The sequence below is a fragment of the Mobula hypostoma genome, chromosome 24, assembly GCF_963921235.1.
Source record: "Mobula hypostoma chromosome 24, sMobHyp1.1, whole genome shotgun sequence".
In the NCBI taxonomy this organism is placed as follows: domain Eukaryota; kingdom Metazoa; phylum Chordata; class Chondrichthyes; order Myliobatiformes; family Myliobatidae; genus Mobula; species Mobula hypostoma.
The window spans coordinates 6,579,413-6,600,333 of record NC_086120.1 but is presented as its reverse complement, the minus strand read 5'-3'; the positions used below and the strand labels follow the sequence as shown (position 1 = coordinate 6,600,333).

General features: G+C 44.9%; 1 protein-coding gene across 3 annotated transcripts in view; it reads right to left on the bottom strand.

The window, feature by feature from the left end:
- LOC134337495 (procathepsin L-like) overlaps window positions 1-19,088 on the bottom strand; it is a 50,269-nt gene extending 31,181 nt beyond the window's left edge. Inside the window, exons 1-3 of one of the 3 annotated variants that reach the window (XM_063032560.1) lie at window positions 18,624-19,088; window positions 5,532-5,689; window positions 677-799 (exon numbers count right to left, since the gene is read on the bottom strand). In XM_063032560.1, the coding sequence (XP_062888630.1) occupies window positions 677-799; window positions 5,532-5,663 (255 nt within the window). In that variant the 5' untranslated portion in view covers window positions 5,664-5,689; window positions 18,624-19,088. The remainder of the gene's footprint in view (window positions 1-676; window positions 800-5,531; window positions 5,690-18,623) is intronic. The other 2 variants (XM_063032561.1, XM_063032559.1) reach the window with 2 other exon arrangements.
- Window positions 19,089-20,921: the final 1,833 nt, after the last annotated feature.

The following is a 20,921-nucleotide window of genomic DNA, read 5'->3' as shown; positions in this document are numbered from 1 at the left end:
CTGAGGATGATTCTGGGAATGAAGGGGTTAACATATGAGGAGTGTTTGGCAGCTTTGGGCCTGTACTCACTGGAATTTAGAAGAATGCAGGGGGATCTCATTGAAACGTACTGAATGTTGAAAGGACAAGATGGAGTGGATATAGAGAGGATGTTTCCTATAGTGGGGGTATCCAGGGTTAGAGAGCACAGCCTCAAAACTGAGGGTGACCCTTTAGAACAGAGGTAAGAAGGATTCTTTTTTAGCCAGAGTAGTGAATCTGTGGGATACTCTGCCACAGACTGCAGTGGAGGCCAAGTCCATGGGTATATTTACGGCGGAAGTTGATCATTTCCTGGTTGTTCAAAGCATCAAATGATATGGCGAGAAGGCAGGTGTAAGGGGTTGAATGGGATCTGGGATCAGCAGTGATGGAATGGCACAGCAGACTCAATGGGCTGAATGGCCTAATTCTGCACCTATGTCTTATGGTCTTATGGAGCATGGGAAAAGGACGCTGGTGAACTTAAACCAGGGTTTCCAAGTGATCAGATAGAAGATGATTGGAAGTTTAGTCTAACATGGAGCTTGCACACAGTGTAGGAACAGGCCCTTCAGCCCACTGAATCTATACTGACCCTCAGGTACCCACAACAGAGCATGGTTTGAACTGTCAACAACACTTCATCCCACTCACAAGGTCCCCAAAGTGATTCATTCCCATCTGAAATGAGTGCTTTCCCATGGAATATTCCAGGTTGTGGAGCTCGATTAATTTCAAGTTTTTCTCCCACACCGTCCTCCTGTAATTGCCTTCATCCTTAGAGAGAGAGAAAGAACACAAATTAGACACATATTACATGTCACATGTAAACATCTTGAAAATTATCATTACCATTCTTGGAACGGCCACTGTTTATGAAGAAAGGAAAGAAGCTGACAGAACATTGTAAAATCCAGAGGTGGGGGGGGGCGTGGAAAGGACACTTCCTTGGGTAAGATGACACAGAGGTAGAGACCATTCTATTTAGGACAGAAATGTGGCAAAATTTCTTCTTTTTGAGGATGGAGAGTCTCTAGAACTCGGGCAGTGGAAAAGTCTGTGAATATCTTTAAAGTGGAGGTTCTTATTGAGCAAGGGGTGAAAGGCAGAGATATATTCAAGGTGTCGATCAGATCACCTGAGATCTTACTGAACGCTGGAGGGACTCGTTGGCTCAGTCCAGCTCCTGGTTTATAAATTAGCCTAATGGACACTGGCATTAGACTCCTCCCAAGGCCAAGGACAACTTGGATTCCTGCTCCCAGATACAGTACCATAAGATTTTGAAAGATACCACAACCCAGGGTTGATATTCCAGAAATCTGATCAGCCTAGAGCAAGTTTCAAACATGGCATCCTGGGCACAGACATACAAACGCTGCTGCTACGTCAAAGGGTTTGCTCATAAAGTCTGATTAAAAGCAACTATTGAACATGATCACAATCATTGCCTGCAGTCATTCTATCACTGAGGAAGGATTGGCTGATACCACTCTCAGGACTGGCAGGGTGAGGTGCCAGTTCAGTGCCAACTTCCTGTTTGGCACTGCACTCCGACATGTTATTTTAACTTCTAATATCTTCCTTTTCACACCCATTCCCCTACTGACATGTATTACCCACTGCTCTGGAAGCTGGCACAGGCTAAGCACTCTTAACTGGCACACTGTCCTGGGGACACAGGACTCACTTGTCCTCATTGTATGCTAATCACTGTCAGCATTCGGATCCCAGCCTGAGGCATTGGGAGGCTTCACCAGCAGAGAAGGGAAAAAAGGCAGCAATTCACTTTATTCTGAACACACAAACATTGTTCCTTTTGGCAGTGCCCCAGTTGTGGGGAGCTTGAAACATACATCAGGGGTTCTGTGGCCCAAACCCAGCTGGGGATAGGGAAGTGAAACTGCTCAGAAGATGACGTGATTATGCTGCTCATTTGTCATCGACCATGGGCAAACAGGAACAAACAGTGATTCACACAAAAACACTCTGACACCTTTTAGTTCAGGTACTGTTCATTGGAGTAGTGCAAGGACTTTTTTCTCAGTTGCCTTGCTGAGAAGCCAGCGTTCAATGCCTTTATCGTCGTCCCGAACCACAGATCAGAGATACAGAATGGAGACAGGCCTGTCGGCCCACAGAGTGCGCACCGACCAGCAACCACCCATCTGCATTAATGTTGTCATATTCTGTCCCACCCCCACCCCCCACCTTGTCCTACAACTTGCAGGCAATTTACAGTAGCCAATTAACCTACCAAACCGCACGACCCTGGGATGAGGAATTGGAAGAACCTGAGGTAACTCCACAAAAAAAACATGCAAACTCCACACAGACAGCACTGGTGATCGGGACTGAACTGTGCAGTGGTGGCTCTTCCAGCAGTGCCACTGCGGGGAGAGAGCTCCAGAGCTAGGTACCAACGAAGGAACCAGGATACATTTCTGAATCAGAATGTCTTCTGTTGGTGGTGTTATCTCCACAGACCTGTTACCCTCACCTTGGTAGCAAAGATCGTGGATCTGGGATGAGGCATTGCTGGGCTCCTGGGTGCAGCCCCCATGTTGCAGTGACGGAGGCAGAAGAGGGATGGGACACTCAAGTACTTGTTGAAGGACAGCACACCGGGACAGCCCAGGGCAATTGGCGGGACAGCAAACCCAGATAACAAATCTCTGTCACCTTATCCAAAATCCAAAACCCGAGGAAGAACATCCCCTCCCCGTCACCGTTCATGTTTCCTCAGACATATAATGAAAGCAAATAGGTGGATACAATGTATTAATTTCAGAAGATTATTGGTGTATTATATATTGACACAACTACAGTAGCTTCGTGGTAGTTTACTAGACACTGCATTCAATAAATGGCTGTGAGAATGTGAGTTTAACTCTTCACATGGTATTTTAAGAACTTGAGTTCCATTTTGGATTGGACTGCAGTAAAAACCACTACACTCTTAAGGAACAGAAATAACTGGCCTGTATGGCATTAGTCTCCCAAGAAGCAGGGGGAGGGGGTTGGTCTTCAACCACTGTACTTTATACTTTATTGTCGCCAAACAATTGATACTAGAGCGTACAATCATCACAGCGATATTTGATTCTGCGCTTCATGCTCCCTGGAGTACAAATTGATAGTAAATATTAAAAATTTAAATTATAAATCACAAATAGAAAATAGAAAAGGGAAAGTAAGGTAGTGCAAAAAAACCGAGAGGCAGGTCCGGATATTTGGAGGGTACGGCCCAGATCCGGGTCAGGATCCGTTCAGCAGTCTTATCACAGTTGGAAAGAAGCTGTTTCCAAAACTGGTTGTACGAGTCTTCAAGCTCCTGAGCCTTCTCCCGAGGGAAGAGGGACGAAAAGTGTGTTGGCTGGGTGGGTCATGTCCTTGATTATCCTGGCAGCACTGCTCCGACAGCGTGCGGTGTAAAGTGAGTCCAAGGACGGAAGATTGGTTTGTGTGATGTGCTGCGCCGTGTTCATGATCTTCTGCAGCTTCTGCCGGTCTTGGACAGAACAACTTCCATACCAGGTTGTGATGCACCCTAGAGGAATGCTTTCTACAGTGCATCTATAAAAATTAGTGAGGGTTTTAGGGAACAGGCCAAATTTCTTTAGCTTTCTCAAGAAGTAAAGATGCTGGAGGGCCTTCTTGGCAGTGAACTCTGCTTGGTTGGTCCAAGTCAGGTCATTTGTGATATTGACCCTGAGGAACTTAAAGCTTTTGACCTGTTCCACTTGCGCACCACCAATTGGGTCGTGTGGTCCACTACTCCTTCTGAAGTCAACGACCAATTCCTTCGTCTTGTTGACGTTGAGGGATAGGTTATTGTCTTCGCACCATGCCACCAGGTTCTTAATTTCCTCTCTGTACTCAAACTCATCATTACCCGAGATACGGCCTACAATCGTGGTGTCATCAGCAAACTTATACATTGAGTTCAATGGAAACTTGGCTACACAATCATGGGTGTACAGTGAGTACAGCAGGGGGCTGAGTACACAGCCTCGTGGGGCACCGGTGCTCAGAGTGATTGTAGAGGAGAGCTTGTCCCCTATTTTTACAGCCTGGGTCTGTACTGGGGAGTAATTCAGCTGCTTCAACTAGGAACTGCCAATAAAAACTTGTCTTCTCAGTGCATCCTGAGAATTAACAGACAATAATGAACTGATACTGGCATTGCAAAGGACAAGCTCGCATTCCGTGGGCCACAAGTATCAATGTGACATGAAGTTTACTTACGCCAACAAGATCATGGCTGTAATTAGAGAAGTTGCTTTATGAGTTTCTTGGCCAACAAGGATTTATTCCTTCTCCTGCAGTCTTGTGAAAAGATCAAGTTCAGGGTTTCTTAAGGTACATGAGTTACTCAAAGGCCTATTGGCATAAATCTTCTTGCCAGATGTAACAAATTTTAGAACCCGATCTCTTACAGGCAATAGGTGACCTGAGCTGGGGAAGGCAATTGATTCTATTCAGGACTGTATAGTCCTGTATAATTTGAGCAGCAGTTAGGCAATTTGGAGAAATAGGGTGTTCAATATTTGGTTAAATCTCCCGCAGGAATCAATAAAATTCAAAAGGCGAGTTTCCAATGAGTGGATGAGATCTGTGAGATTCATAAAGCAACCTAAATTTAAAACCACATTGCCTTTAAAAAAAACGATGTGTACCCTACCAAATGCAACATGTCAATTAGATGAACTAACTTAAATCTTGCAGATATGTGCTGAAACAATTGCCAGTATCCAGGATAAATGAATTTTTATTAATATCATTGTGATCAATTGTCACAGCAGAATTACAGGTTGGTTTGATAAAGTTCCATGGTAAGGTTGCATTCCCTTTAAAGAACTGAGAATTAAAGACTGCTATGGCAAGGTCTGAATTCCTTATATTATCCTCCAGAGCGAGAGAAAGACTAAAGCTATAAATTTCTAGAGAGTAACACACACAAAATGCTGGAGGAACTCAGCAGGCCAGGCAGCATCTATGGAAAAGAGTACAGTCAACCTTTCAGGCTGAGACCCTTCATCAGAACTCATTTTGTGTGTGTTGCTTGGATTTCGAGTATCTGTGGATTTTCTCTTGCTTGTGACTTGTACAGAGTGTTAAAGGCGGTAATTCTCTTCCATGTGTATTTACTGACAGATACTAGAGTGGGCCACACAAAGCCTAGCTGTGTGGAAAGCTTATCAAATGTACGATGGCACACCAATTCTCTGAATGAGAGCAACGAAATTGGATTCCCACAGTTGGGAACTGGTTTGGCCCAAAGGATATTGTATCCACACGGATACTCTCTCAGCCATAGGAAACTTGGACATACCTAAAATAATAATCTAAAACAACATAAGCAGAATATACAGGTTTATATAGAAGCTGATACCATCAATGGCCATGTAAGAATCAATGGGAGCTGTACACAGTTAATGGTTACAAGTGGTGACGTGGACATTTACCGACTTGGGTTTGATTGAGTTTGCTTGCTTCAACAACTTACCCCCACATACTCCTTCTTGTGAAACGACTTCCAGTTGAGCCAGGCCTCATCCAACACAGGATCGTGCACGTGCGCAAAGACAGCAGCCAGAAAGGGCGCCAGCACGCAGACGGAAATGAACGAAAACGTCATCCTGTAGCACCCAACGAATAAACAACCTAGGGTCAATGAAGGATGGTGAACAACTCACTGGAATTATGTACCTGAGATGAGACCACACACACTTCTTCATGGTTGCAGAGAAGAGGTCAAAGACCTGTCTTCTGCACTTGTAGCAAGGGTGGCACTCTCACGGTTAGTGCATTGGTTTACAGTGCCAGCTGGAAGGTCAGAGTTTGATTCCTGCCACTGCTGGGACCTGCACCTTCCCATGCTCGTGCATATGACAATAAACTCAACTCGACATAAAACGTGTTCTTAAACCAAAAAAGATTAGAAATAATGATGCACCCAATCAACATCTTTTGAACAAAAATCCTTATACATCCATATAAATTTTTGTATAAGTGTTTCCATACCATACCATACACCAATAACCAAAATCCTTACATATAAATGTTCTGTCTGTTATAGCATGCAAGGCAATCAGATAAATTAACACTTTCAAAAGTGGTGACAATCCTTAAACAATTAAGCAGCCATTACCCTTGAGTGCTAGCTTCAGTTTAACCACAGGAGTCATTAAAAGCCACGTCATTTTTACCACTGGTAATTAATACGAGATAGCAAGGAAAGAAACCTCTCAGATACTCATTTCCTCTGCAAAGGTTTGAACAAATTACACTAGAGGCTGGCTCACTGTAGGATATCTCGACTTTCACTTATCGTAAGATATACACTGCGGTGTAACACTGCTTAAACACCATACATCCATTACATCAGGAAACCAAATTGTCTGCAGGTGACATATAGGCTTAGTTTACAGCGGTTTGAAAGTTTCCAGCAGCCTGAATTTGCCCTTTAACACTCCCAGGCACTGCACAGGACTATGTTTAAAAAAAAACTGAGACCACTAAGTTCGACCAAACACTTCATCAAGAGGTTTCTAAGCAGCAGCTGAAGGCTCGGCTGCCAGTGGTGCATTAGTGTGGGGTTGCACAGTTTGACTGGGGCAGCAGCAGCTGCTGAAGATCAAAGAGAACCAGAGTATGAAAGCCATAGACCCAAGGGTTAGGATTTCTTACATTTTGGTGGACAGTCGTTGTAGGTCAGGAATAACAGGGGTGATGGGACAGGGAAGGGGGAGGGGTGGAAGGAACAGAGGAAGTGTCTGAGAATGGGAGAACAAGTGTCACAGAGCTGATTACTTCACCCTAAATGAGACTCTTTCATTTGCTCTCACTAAACTCCCTTCACCCTGGAACAGGGTCGCCTAGAGATCTCTCCCCTGCTTCCCACAAACTGGTGTGCATGGTCGTACCTCGAAGAGTGGGTTCAGATTGTGCATCAGCACAGAGGCCCAATCCAAAATGTCAACAGATACCTTTTGTCTCTGGAGACGTTGCCTGACATGCTGAGATTTCCCAGCATTGTTATCTGTATGAAAAGAGGTTGAATGTGGACAGAGGAAATGATGGGATACAGTCACTAAAGATCTGAAAGAAAAGAGAATGTGGGAAATTCCCAGTAGGTCAGGTAGAGAGAGAAACTAACTTTACTTTACAGGCTGACAACATATTTCTGACACAAAAGGCAACTTTTCTGAAATTGTTAAATTCCCAAGGATGTCAGTCTGGGACGGAGGAGTTGACAGTCTGGGACGGAGGGGACGACAGTCTGGGACGGAGGGGACGACAGTCTGGGACGGAGGGGACGGAGAGGACGACAGTCTGGGACGGAGGGGACGACAGTCTGGGACGGAGGGGACGGAGGGGACGACAGTCTGGGATGGAGGGGTTGACAGTCTGGGACGGAGGGGACGGAGGGGACGACAGTCTGGGACGGAGGGGACGGAGGGGACGACAGTCTGGGACGGAGAGGACGACAGTCTGGGATGGAGGGGTTGACAGTCTGGGATGGAGGGGACGGAGGGGACGACAGTCTGGGACGGAGAGGACGACAGTCTGGGATGGAGAGGACGGAGGGGACGACAGTCTGGGATGGAGGGGTTGACAGTCTGGGACGGAGGGGACGGAGGGGACGACAGTCTGGGACTGAGAGGACGACAGTCTGGGACAGAGGGGACGACAGTCTGGGATGGAGGGGATCAGCTGCTGAAGGTCAGCTACAGTTTCTCCAGCATGTTTATTCTGGGATTCATTGGGACAGGATGAGTGGTCAGAGTGGGAGTGGGATGAGGCTGAGTAAAAGTAGGGGCAGCCCTGTGGGCTGGACAGAGATGTCCAGCAAAGTGGTGATTTATTCCACATATGGTTTCTCCTCAGGGGACCACATTAAATGCTGTGTACTCCATCAGGAAAAGTACAGGTGAACCACTGATTTACCTGTGAAAGTGGTGCTTGAGGCCCTGGACGGTGAGAAGGATTTTCTCCTGTGCTTATGTTGGAAGGGCAGTGGCTGTTGACAGAGATGTTAGATTGAAGCAGGGAGCCACAGCAGATAAAGTCCCTTCAGGACAACAAGAGGAGAGCAAAGGGGAAAATATATCTGGTGATGTTATCACATTGAACATGCTAGTAATTACAAAGAACAGGAACAGGCCCTTCAGCCCACGATATCCATGCCAACCATGATGCTAAATTAAACTAATCCTATCTGCCTGCAGATTGTCTATATCCCTCCATGCTCTGCCCGTTCCTGTACCTGGTTAAAGAAGATGGTCCATCTGACACGGAGACTGGTGGGTGGGAGTGAGGACAAAGGGAACCTTGTCCTTGCTCTGGGGCAGGAGCAGAGGGGGTAAGAACAAAAATTAAGTTATCAGTTATTATTGAGGAGAATGCACAGTTAGGGGAAGAGGAAAACTCATTGAAAGTACAGCTGTGGAAGGTGGCATCATCAAAACACCGGCATAGAGAATCGGGGGAATGGAATGGAGTCAAGGGTGGGAGAAGATGTAGTCAACATAACTGTGGGAGTCTGTCGGGTTTTAATGTAGAGTCTGGATCTCCTGAGATAGAGGCAGAGATAGAGAAGTATCAGAGATGGAGGGACAAACAAAAGAAAAGGTGATAAAACTTTGGAGTTCTGTGTGAGATCTCCATCAAGTCATCAATGTATTGGAAAAAGGGATAATGAGAGAGCCTTGGGCAAGCCTGAAGCAAGGACTGTCCTGAGCATCCCACAAAGAGACAGCTACATCTACAAATTGGAAGAAATCAGGGAATTAAAGGAGGTACAGAAGCAAGTACAGCAAGGTGGAGCAGAGCAGTAAAAGAGCAGGAAGTTTCCAGCCTGTGGGATAGATCAATAATGGATTATTTTTTTACCTGTTAAGAGATTCACTTTGGATGATTAAGCTATACACTGGGACGAAAAAAAAGTGGCCACTTCCTACAAGTCACTATTTCAGTGCACACCCAAAGACTGCTTAAGTGTGACGTGGCTTTCTGTATCCATCAGCTTTTCAGCAGTGAGTTACACTCTCACACCACCTCTGCATGAAAAGATTCTTGATTATCCTTCTTCAATCCTTCTACAAATTACCATAGACCATCCTGCTGAGGGATTTATGCCATCTAAATCTTTCACAATTATATACACAAGTAAGTGCATATACAACACAAAGAAAACAATACTAATTTATCCAAACGTTTCTCATATCCCCAGCAATATCTTTGCAAATATCCTCTACATCCAGACTATTCCTGTAATCTGGTGACTGAAACTTTATGCAGTGCTCAGAATTTCCTAACTATTGACTTTGATGGTACAAAACCACTGTTCTGCACCAATGGCCTTTGGGACTACCTGGTGAAGGAAACCATTGAAATAAGACTAGAGAATAAAAATTTTAACAAAGACGAAGGTCTCACTCTAAGCAAGGTCAGGAATACAATTTTAAACAAGGTGGGACAGCAGAAATCTGATTTTGGTTGGGGACTAACCAATCAGGAGGGATGGACAATCGGAATTGAGTACATATACTCTGGACTAGACATGCCTAGGCATCATCCCTGATAAAGATGGCGGAGTTTGTCATCGAAATGGTCAGTTAAAATGGACGTCTGTACCAGGCTAGAAGCCTGAGAAGAGTCATACATGCCGGGAAAACACTAGATCCTTTTTCAATTTCCTAACTAGTTCTAGCAATGCTTCCTGCTTTTGATTCTATGGTTCAGTTAGTAGACTGTTCCACCAGAAAAACATACTGTGTGGATTTATATGCAAACACAAGATTTTTATGCAAATCTGCAGATGCTGGAAATTCAAGGAACACATACAAAATGCTGGTGGAATGCAGCAGACCAGGCAGCATCTATAGGAAGAAGTACAGTCAACGTTTTGGTTCGAGACCCTTAGTTAATACTTTAATTAATTCCCTTGCCTGTTGCACCTCTCTGATTGCATGAACTCGCACTTCACATGATTAAATGCCATCTGCCCAATGGTCCTGACCATCAATACCTCACTGCAGTCTATAGCTTTCCTCACTGTCAAACTCGTGCTTAATTTCTATATGATCTGCAACCTTATCTGCTCCCATATTAAGCTTTAATTTAAGTCACTCATCTATACAGTGGCTTCCCAAGTTAGAAATGACATAAGTTACAGAAATCTGACTTTATTCAAGTTCTTCATAGATGTTTAAAGCTTTCCTCAATCTAGTAACAATAATAATAATATGTTAATAATCTGAATGATGAAATTGATGGTTTTGAGGGCAAGTTTGTGGACAATACAAGGATAGGTGGAGGGGCAGGTAGAGCTGAGGAAGAAAGGGGTCTGCAGAAAGACTTGGACAGATTAGGAGAATGGAGAAATAATTGACAGATGGAATATAGTATGGGGAAGTGTATGGTCATACACTTTGGTAAGACTAAAGGCATAAACTATTTTCCAAATTGAGAGTGAATTCAGAAACCAGAGGTGCAAACGGAATTGGGAGTCCTAATCTGGGATTCTCTAAATCTTAATTTGCAGGTTGAGTCGGTAGTAAGGAAGACAAAAGCAATATTAACATTCATTTAAAGATGACCAGAATATAAAAGAAAGGATGTAATTCTGAAACTTCATAAGGCATTGGTCAGATCACATCCGGAGTATTGTGAGCACTTTGGGCCTATATAAGACCATTAGACCATAAAACATAGAAGCAAAGTTAGGCCATTCGCCTATCAAGTCTGCTCTGACATTTCATCACAGCTGATCCGTTTTTACTACTAGGAGTTAGGAAGGAAGTTGAGTAGCAGGACCTCAAAGGTAGTAATCTCGGGATTATTGCCTGTGCCATACAACAGTGAGTGTAAGAATAGAATGATGTGGAGGATGAATGTGTGGCTGAGAGATTGGAGCAGAGGGCAGGGATTCAGATTTCTGGATCATTGGGACCTCTTTTGGGGCAGGTGTGACCTGTACAAAAAGGATGGGTTGCACTTGAATCCCAGGGGGACCAATATCCTGGTGGAGAAGTTTGCTAAGGCTATCGGGGAGAGTTTAAACTAGAATTGCTGGGGGGTGGGAACCAAACTGAAGAGATGGAGGAAGAGGAGGTTGGCTCACAAATAGAGAAAGCTTGGAGACAGTGCGACAGGGAGAATAGGCAGTTGATCGAGAAGGGACACGCTCAGACTGGTGGTTTGAGATGTGTCTATTTTAATGCAAGGAGTATTATGAACAAACTGGATGAGCTTAGAGCATGGATCAATACTTGGAGCTATGACATTGTGGCCATTACAGAGACTTGGATGGCTCAGGGGCAGGAATGGTTACTTCGGGTGCCAAGCTTTAGAAGTTTCAGAAAGGACAGGGAGGGAGGCAAAAGAGGTGGGGGCATGGCACTGTTGATCAGAGATAGTGTCACGGCTGCAGAAAAGGAGGAAGTCATGGAGGGATTATCTATGGAGTCTCTGTGGATGGAAGTTAGAAACAGGAAGGGGTCAATAACTCTACTGGGTGTTTTTTATAGACCTCCCAATAGTAACAGGGACATCAAGGAGCAGATAGGGTGACAGATTCTGGAAAGGTATAATAGTACAGGGTTGTTGTGGTGGGAGATTTTAATTTCCAAAATATCAATTGGCATGTCCCTAGAGCGAGGGGTTTAGATGGGGTGCAGTTTGTTAGGTGTGTTCAGGAAGGTTTCCTGACACAATATGTAGATAAGCCTACAAGAGGAGAGGCTGTACTCGATCTGGTATTGGGAAATGAACCTGGTCAGGTATCAGATCTCTCAGTGGGAGAGCATTTTGGAGATAGTGATTACAATTCTGTCTCCTTTACCATAGCATTGGAGAGGGATAGGAACAGACAAGTTAGGAAAGTGTCTAATTGGAGTAAGGGGAAATATGAGGTTAATTTGAAGAGACTTGGAGGCCATTTATTCAATATTTTCATATGATGTAATTTGACCCTCTCCAATTCTATTCTGCTACTATGGAGAGAGGAGCGGAGTTATTGACACTATTGGTTTTGTCTGATGTAACATAACAGCCCATTTCTTTTTCTTTTTTTAGTTTAGTTGATTAGGTTGAATTAGATTAAGGTATTTTTTCTCTTTCTTATCGGGGTATATATTTTTTTCTTTTTTTCTTTTTCCATGATATTTTTGTATTTTTTTTCTATATATTACAGTATATTTGTACTCTGTAAGATTTTGAGAGCTTAACATCTGTGTGTTAACTGTGTTTATATTTATATATAACAATGTAATCCCAATAGCTTTTTATCAATTCTTTGTAATGTTTAAGAATTTGATATTAATAAAAAGATTGAGAAAGGAAATATGAGGCTATCAGGCAGGAACTTGGAAGCATAAAATGGAAACAGATGTTCTCAGGGAAATGTACGGAAGAGATTTGGCAAATGTTCAGGGGATATTTGCATAGAGTTTTGCATAGGTACATTCCAATGAGACAGGGTACAATGGTAAGGTACAGGAACCGTGGTGTACAAAGGCTGATGTAAATCTAGTCAAGAGGAAAAGAACAGCTTACAAAAGGATCAAAAATCTAGGCAGTGATAGAGATCTAGAAGATTATAAGGCTAGCAGGAAGGAGCTTAAAGATGAAATTAGAAGAGCCAGAAGGGGCCACGAGAAGGCCTCGGCGTACAGGATTAAGGAAAACCCCAAGCCATTCTACAAGTACGTGAAGAGCAAGAGGGTAAGACATGAGGGAATAGGAACAATCAAGTGTGACAGTGGAAAAGTGTTTATGGAACCAGCGCAGATAGCAGAGATATTTAATCATACTTTGCTTCAGTATTCACTACGGAAAAGGATCTTGGCGATTGTAGGGGTGACTTACAGCAGACTGAAAAGCTTGAGCATGTAGATATTAAAGAAGAGGATGTGCTGGAGCCTTTGGAAAGCATCAAGTTAGATAAGTCACCGGGACCGGACGAGATGTACCCCAGGCTGCTGTGGGAGGCAAGGAAGGAGATTGCTGAGCCTCTAGCGATGATTTTTGCATCATTAACGGGGACGGGAGAGGATTCAGAGCATTGGAAGGCTGCCGATGTTGTTCCCTTGTTCAAGAAAGGGAGTAGGGATAGCCCAGGATATTATAGACCAGTGAGACTTACTTCAGTGGTTGATAAGTTGATGGAGAAGATACTGAGAGGCAGGATTTACAAACAATTGGAGAGGCATAATATGATTAAGAATAGTCAGGATGGCTTTGTCAAAGGCAGATCATGCCTTACAGGCCTGAGTGAATTTTTTGAGGATGTGACTAAACACATTGATGAAGGTAGAGCAGTAGATGTAGTGTATATAGATTTCAGCAAAGCATTTGGTAAGGTACAGCATGCAAGGCTTATTGATAAAGTAAAGAGGCATGTGATCCAAGGGGACATTGCTTTGTGGATCCGGAACTGGCTTGCTCACAGAAGGCAAAGAGTGGTTGTAGACTGGTCATATTCTGCATGGAGTTCGGTGACCAGTGATGTGCCTCAGGGATCTATTCTGGGACCCCTACTCTTTGTGATTTTTATAAATGACCTGGATGAAGAAGTGGAGGAATGGGTTAGTAAATTTACTGATGACTGAAAGGTTGGAGGTATTGCGGATTGTGTGGAGGGCTGTCAGAGGTTACAGATGGAGTTCAACCTAGAAAAGTGTGAGGTGGTTCATTTTGGTAGGTCAAATATGTTGGCAGAATATAGTATTCTGTATCCTATATAGTAAGACTTTTGGCAGTGTGGAGGATCAAAGGGATCTTGGGGTCCGAGTCCATAGGACACTCAAAGCTGCTGCGCAGGTTGACTCTGAGGTTAAGAAGGCATATGGTGCATTGGCCTTCATCAATCATGGGAGTGATGTTCAAGAGCCGAGAGGTAATGTTAAAGTTGTACAGGACCCTGGTCAGATCCCACTTGGAGTACTGTGCTCAGTTCTGTTCGCCTCACTACATGAAGGATGTGGCAGCCATAGAAAGGGTGCAGAGGAGATTTACAAGGATGTTTCCTGGATTGGGGAGCATGTCTTATGAAAATAGGTTGAGTGAACTCGGCCTTTTCTCCTTGGAGCGACGGAGGATGAGAGGTGACCTGATAGAGGTGTATAAGATGACGAGAGGCATTGATCGTGTGAATAGTCAGAGGCTTTTTCTCAGGGCTGAAATGGCTAACACGAGAGGGCACAGGTTTAAGGTGCTTGGGAGTAGGTACAGAGGAGATGTCATGAGTTAAGTTTTTTTACACAGAGAGTGGTGAGTGCGTGGAATGGGTTGCCGGCGACGATGGTGGAGGTGGATACGATAGGGTCTTTTAAGAAACTCCTGGATAGGTATATGAAAAACAGAGAGCTATGGGTAACCCTAGGTAATTTCTAAGGTAAGGACATGTTCGGCACAGCTTTGTGGGCCAAAGGGCCTGTATAATGCTGTAGGTTTTCTGTGTTTCTATGTTACTCTCAGCCCCAAGCTTCTGCCTTCTCCCTTCATGCCCTGACCAATCAAGAATCTATCAACCTTTGCCTTAAATATTCATTAAGATTTGGTCTTCACAGATGCCTGTGGCAAAGAATTCCACAGATTCACCACTTTCTGGCTAAAGAAATTCCTGCTCATCTCCATTCTAAAAGGACACCCCTCTATTCTGAGGCTGTGTTCTCATAGGAAATATCCTCTCCACATCCACTCTACCAAGGCCTTTCACCTTTCAACAGGTTTCAATTAGGTCATCCCTCATTCTTCTGAAGTCCAGCAAATACAGACCCAGAGCCATCAAATGGTTTTTATACGACAAGCTGTTTAATCCTGGAATCATTTTTGTGAACCTCCTTTAACCTTCTCCAGTGTCAGCACATCCTTTCTAAGGGGCCCAAAACTGCTACAATAGCTCAAGTGAGGCCTCACCAGTCCTTTATAAAGTCTCAACATTACGTCCTTGTTTTTATATTCTAGTCCTCTTGAAATGAATACTAACATAGCATTTGTCTTCCTCACCACTGACTCAACCTGCAAATTAACCTTTAGGGAATCCTGCACAAGGACTCCCGAATCCCTTTGCACCTCAGATTTCTGTATTTTCTCTCCGCTTAGAAAAGTATTTTCTCTCCCCTTACATTTCTTCTACCAAAGTGCATTACCATACATTTCCTGACACTGTATTCCATCTTTGCCCATTCTCCTAAACTGTCTAAGTCCTTTTGTAGCCTCTTTATTTCCTTAAAAGTACCACCCCTCCACTTTTCTTCATATCATCTGCAAACCTTACAAGAAAGCCATCAATTCCATCATCTATATCATTGACATACACCGTAGAAAGAATCGGTCCCAGCACGGACCTCTATGGAACAGCACTAGTCACCGGCAGCCAAGCATAAAAAGCTCCCTTTGTTCCCAGTCTTTGCTTCCTGTCAATCAGCCACTGAGTCATCCATGCTGAAATCTTTCCTGTAATACTATCAGTTCACAGCTTGTTGAGCAGCCTCATGGGGGGCACCTTGTCAAAGGCCTTCTCAAAATCCAAGTGCACAACATCAACTGAATCCCCTTTGTTTATCCTGCTTGTTCTTTCTTCAAAGAATTCTAACAGGTTTGCTAGGCAAGGTTCTTCCTTGAAGAAACTATGCTGACTACGATCTGAAACCATGCTGACTATGACCTATTTTATCATGTGCTTCCAAGTATCCCGAAACCACATCCTTAAGAAGTGACTACAACATCTTCCCAGCCACTGAAGTCAGACTAGATGGCCTATAATTTCCTTTCTTCTGCCTCTCTTCTTGAAATTTGCAATTTTCCAGTCCTCCATAACCATTCCAGAATCTAGTGATTCTTGAAAGATCATTACTAATGCTTCCACAATCTCTCCAGCCACATCATCTGGTCCAGTTCTGACCTTCTGACCTTCCAGTTTCCTAAGAACCTTCTCTCTAGTAATGGTAAGTTCACAAACTTCATGACCCCTGACACCTGGAACTTCCACCATACTGTTAGTGTCTTCTACAATGAAGAGTGATGCAAAATACGTATTCAGATCATCCGCTATTTCCTTGTCCCCTATTACTACCTCTCCAGCATCATTTTGCTCCAATATCCAAAGAATATCTAAGAAAGGATGTGCTGGCATTGGTGAAGGTCCAGAGAATGTTTATGAGAGTGATCCTGGCAATGAAAGAGTTAATGTATGAGGATTCTTTTTTTTGGGCTCTGATCCTGCACCTGCTGGAGTTTAGAAGAATGAGGGGGATCTCACTGAAACCCTCATGGTGGGAGGATGGGGTGAGAGCAGGTGTTCCAGACCTAATCAGTTCCCCTCTACCACCACTCTGCTCCGTCTAGCGGAATTAGTCCTTACTCTTAATAATTTCTCCTTTGGCTCCTCCCACTTCCTCCAAACTAAAGGTGTAGCCATAGGCACCCGTATGGGTCCTAGCTATGCCTGCCTTTTTGTTGGCTTTGTAGAACAATCCATGTTCCGTGCCTATTCTGGTATCTGTCCCCCACTTTTCCTTTGCTACATCGACGACTGCATTGGCACTGCTTCCTGCACGCATGCTGAGCTCATTGACTTCATTAACTTTGCGTCCAACTTTCACCCTGCCCTCAAGTTTACCTGGTCCATTTCCGACACCTCCCTCCCCTTTCTTGATCTTTCTGTCTCTATCTTTAGAGACAGCTTATCTACTGATGTCTACTATACAGCTCTGTCACAGCTACCTGGACTATTCCTCTTCTCACCCTGTCTCTTGCAAAAACGCCATCCCCTTCTCGCAATTCCTCCGTCTCCGCCGCATCTGCTCTCAGGATGCTTTTCATTCCAGGACAAAGGAGATGTCCTCCTTTTTTAAAGAAAGGGGCTTCCTTTCCTCCACCATCAACTCTGCTCTCAAACGCATCTCTCCCATTTCACGCACATCTGCTCTCACTCCATCCTCCTGTCACCCCACTAGGAATAGGGTTCCCCTGGTCCTCACCTACCACCCCACCAGCCTCCGGGTCCAACATATAATTCTCTGCAACGTCCGCCACCTCCAACGAGATCCCACCACCAAGCACATCTTTCCCTCCCTCCCCTCTCTCTGCTTTCCACAGGGATTGCTCCCTATGCGACTCCCTTGTCCATTCGTCCCCCCCATTCCTCCCCACTGATCTCCCTCCTGGCACTTATCCTTGTAAGCAGAACAAGTACTATACATGCCCTTACAGTTCCTCCCTCACCACCATTCAGGGCCCCAGACAGTCCTTCCAGGTGAGGCGACACTTCACCTGTGAGTCAGCTGGGGTGATATACTGCGTCCGGTGCTCCCGATGTGGCCTTTTATATATTGGTGAGACCCGGCGCAGACTGGGAGACCGCTTTGCTGAACACCTACGCTCTGTCCACCAGAGAAAGTAGGATCTCCCAGTGGCCACACATTTTAATTCCACAACCCATTCTCATTCTGACATGTCTATCCACAGCCTCCTCTACTGTAAAGATGAAGCCACACTCAGGTTGGAGGAACAACACCTTATATTCCGTCTGGGTAGCCTCCAACCTGATGGCATGAACATTGACTTCTCAAACTTCCGCTAATGCCCCACTTCCCCCTCGTACCCCATCCGTTATTTATTTCTTATTATCTTGTTTTCTCTCTCTTCCCCCCCCCTTTCTCTCTCTCTCTCTCTCTCTCTCACTATAACTCCTTGCCCATCCTCTGGTGCTCCCCTCCCCCTTTCTTTCTCCCCAGGCCTCCAGTCCCATGATCCCATGATCCTCTCCCTTCTCCAGCCTCGTATCCCTTTTGCCTATCACCTGTCCAGCTCTTGGCTCTATCCTTCCCGCTCCTGTCTTCTCCTATCATTTTGGATCTCCCCCTCCCCCTCCCCCTTTCAAATCTCTTACTAGCTCTTCTTTCAGTTAGTCCTGACGAAGGGTCTCGGACCGAAACGTCGACTGTACCTCTTCCTAGAGATGCTGCCTGGCCTGCTGCGTTCACCAGCTTTGTGTGTGTGTTGCGGGGGTTAATGCACAGCCCATATCCAGGAGTTTGTGCCCGTCCAGTGGACCTCAACATGTCACAAGGTAAAACTAACAGAAATTATCAAAATGTATAGATCTACAGGCCCTTAGGGATCAGAACAGTTGTAAATCAGAAAAGGATGTACTGCAAGGCAGCCGGGACGGTAAACAACCGTTGAATCAAAGAGTATAGATACCAGTGAACCAGCCCAGACAGTAGATACCAGTGAACCGGTCTAGTGAACGGCGCAGATTTTCGATGCCCGAGTGAGGTTTCACTCTTCCCCCCTCTCTCCACCCTAAAGCGCCCAGAGTGAGAGGAGGTGTCCAACCCCCATTGCAGCGATCAATACACGGAGACGACCTGTGGATTCAAGGGGATCCGACTGCAAGCAAGAATTTGAATTAGGAATTTACATTTCGACCGTGAGCCCATATTAAACTGAAACTTAGAGCTCCTGCCTCGCCAAACCTGCCGCGGGCTCCTGGAACCGGATTACTGAACCAACCCGCGCAGTTTATCGACTCGAAATTCAGCAGCTTGAGTGAAAGGTAATACTTATTCCGAGCTCCGCTCACCTCCCGACCCCCGAGTTCCTCACGATGCAGGCAGGTTCCTCTCGTCTTCCCGGTGGATCTCAGATCCGATGCCCAGCCCCAAAATTTCAAAGAGTAATTGGAGTTAGGTACGAAGCCTTGAAGCCCTTTACGCGGTCTGGACGGCTGTGAGGATGAGGCGATGTTCCACCCCTCTGGGGGAATATTGCTGGCCTGACTCCTCCCCCTCTCCACACTTCATGCGATGGCCGTCAGATTTCTCTTTTAGGAAACGTTCTCAACAAACCAATACCTGCTGAACTTCCTCCCCCGTGTTCGGACGTGTTCCCATTGGCTAACCTCGGGCAAGAACTCATTAAACCAGTGCAGGAGTTCCCAGGAACTGCTTGGTGAATATAAAACAATAACAGAAAATGTCGTGAGTTCTCAGCAGGACAGTCGGCATCTGAGGGGGTAGAAACAGCTCTCTCCCTGCTATACCCACGGTAGTATTTATGTGGGTGGTTCTGTTGAGTCGCCGATCACTTGCGTTGTTGTTTGATCAACTAACCTGCAGGGAACCCGCCCGTGATTTTCAAGAGTTTTTACCCAAACGACTGAATTACCTAGCTCCTGATCCCACCAAACAGACAAGGAATCATTGATTGGACAGTATGAGTGACAGGGCACTTCCCTCACCCAGTCATTGGTTCAGTGTATCTCTCATTTAAAAAAAAGGCTTCTCAACAGCACTTTCTAGTTCCTGGGCTATTGCACCGACGGAGAAAAGAGCAGAGGCCCCAGTAAAATTTACCACATGTCCATCTTTCACCCATAGCTTCCAACATCCTCACCAGACGACAGCTGAAGCAAACAAAATTCACCAAACACAGCATTCCAGATGAGTATTCCTCCACAACTTCCCCCACCTCACCCTTTTCTGATTAAGTCCACAAGCCTCCATAGTATTTTGCTTCCCTTGTGAAGACAGTGCTGGCCCCATGCATGGACTCCAACAGTCTTTGCTCTCACAGAGTAAGTTGCAGGCGGGGAGAAGCAGCAACTGACATTGATAGAAATATGGAAACATAGAAAACCTACAGCACAATACCGGCCCTTCAGCCCACAAAGCTGTGCCAAACATGTACGTACTTTATAAATTACCTAGGGTTAACCATAGCCCTCTATTTTTCTGAGCTCCATGTACCTGTCCAGGAGTCTCTTCAAAGACCCTATTTCAAAGACCCACAATGTTATTTGACTGAGAAGGGAAATTGTGAATAACAAATGGAATTGAACTTTACGCATTAATTAACAAGCAATTTCATGCTGAAACTTGTGTAGGAGGGTACCGAGTGGCTGAAGATTGCCGGCTCTTGGAATGCTGACAACACCACTGCTGTTGGCCGAATCAAAGGTGGTGACAAATCAGCGTATAGGAGAGAGATTGAAAACCTGGCTGAGTGCGGCCACAGCAACAACAACCTCTTACTCAACATCAGCAAAACCAAAGAGCTGATTATTGACTACAGGTGAAGGAAGCCGGAGGTCCATGAACCAGTCCTCAGCAGTGGAGAGTATACTGACTGGTTGCATCATGGCCTTGTATGGAAACACCAAGGTCCTTGAACAGAAAATACAACAAAATGTAGTGGCTACATCCCAGTCCATCACAGGAAAAGCCTTCCCCATCACTGAGCACATCAACAAGGAGTGTTGTCTACTATGGACCTATGGACTCACTTCCAATGACTCTACAACTCATGCTCTCAATAATAATTATTTATTTATTATTATTATTATTTTGGGTTTTTTTCTTTTTTGTATTTGCACCATTTGTTGTCTTTTGCACATTGGTTGTCTTTGTTCTGTGCAGTTTTTCATTGATTTTATTGTGCTTCTCTGTATTTACTGTGAATGCTGACAAGAAAATGAACTTCAGGGTAGTGCATCGTCACATTAGTCTTCGAGAAACAGCACAGAAACAGGCCCCTCTGGCCAACGAGCCCATGACAGCCAGTTACCCCATGTGACCAATTAACCTACTAACCCAAACATCATTGGTATGTTGGAGGTAACCGGAGCACCTGGAGGAAATCCATGTGGTCACGAGGAGAATGCGCAGACTCCTTACAGGCAGAAGTGGGAATTGCACCCGAGTCACTGCCATTGTAAAGCGGTACGCTAACCACTACAGTACCATGTCGTCCCTATGCTACTGCGCCATCCCTATGGGTGGCATATATGTACTTAATTAATAAATTTACTTTGTGCTTTGAACTTACAGTGTCACCTGGGCTACAACAACCCAAAAATCATTGCAAGTCATTCAAATCCTTT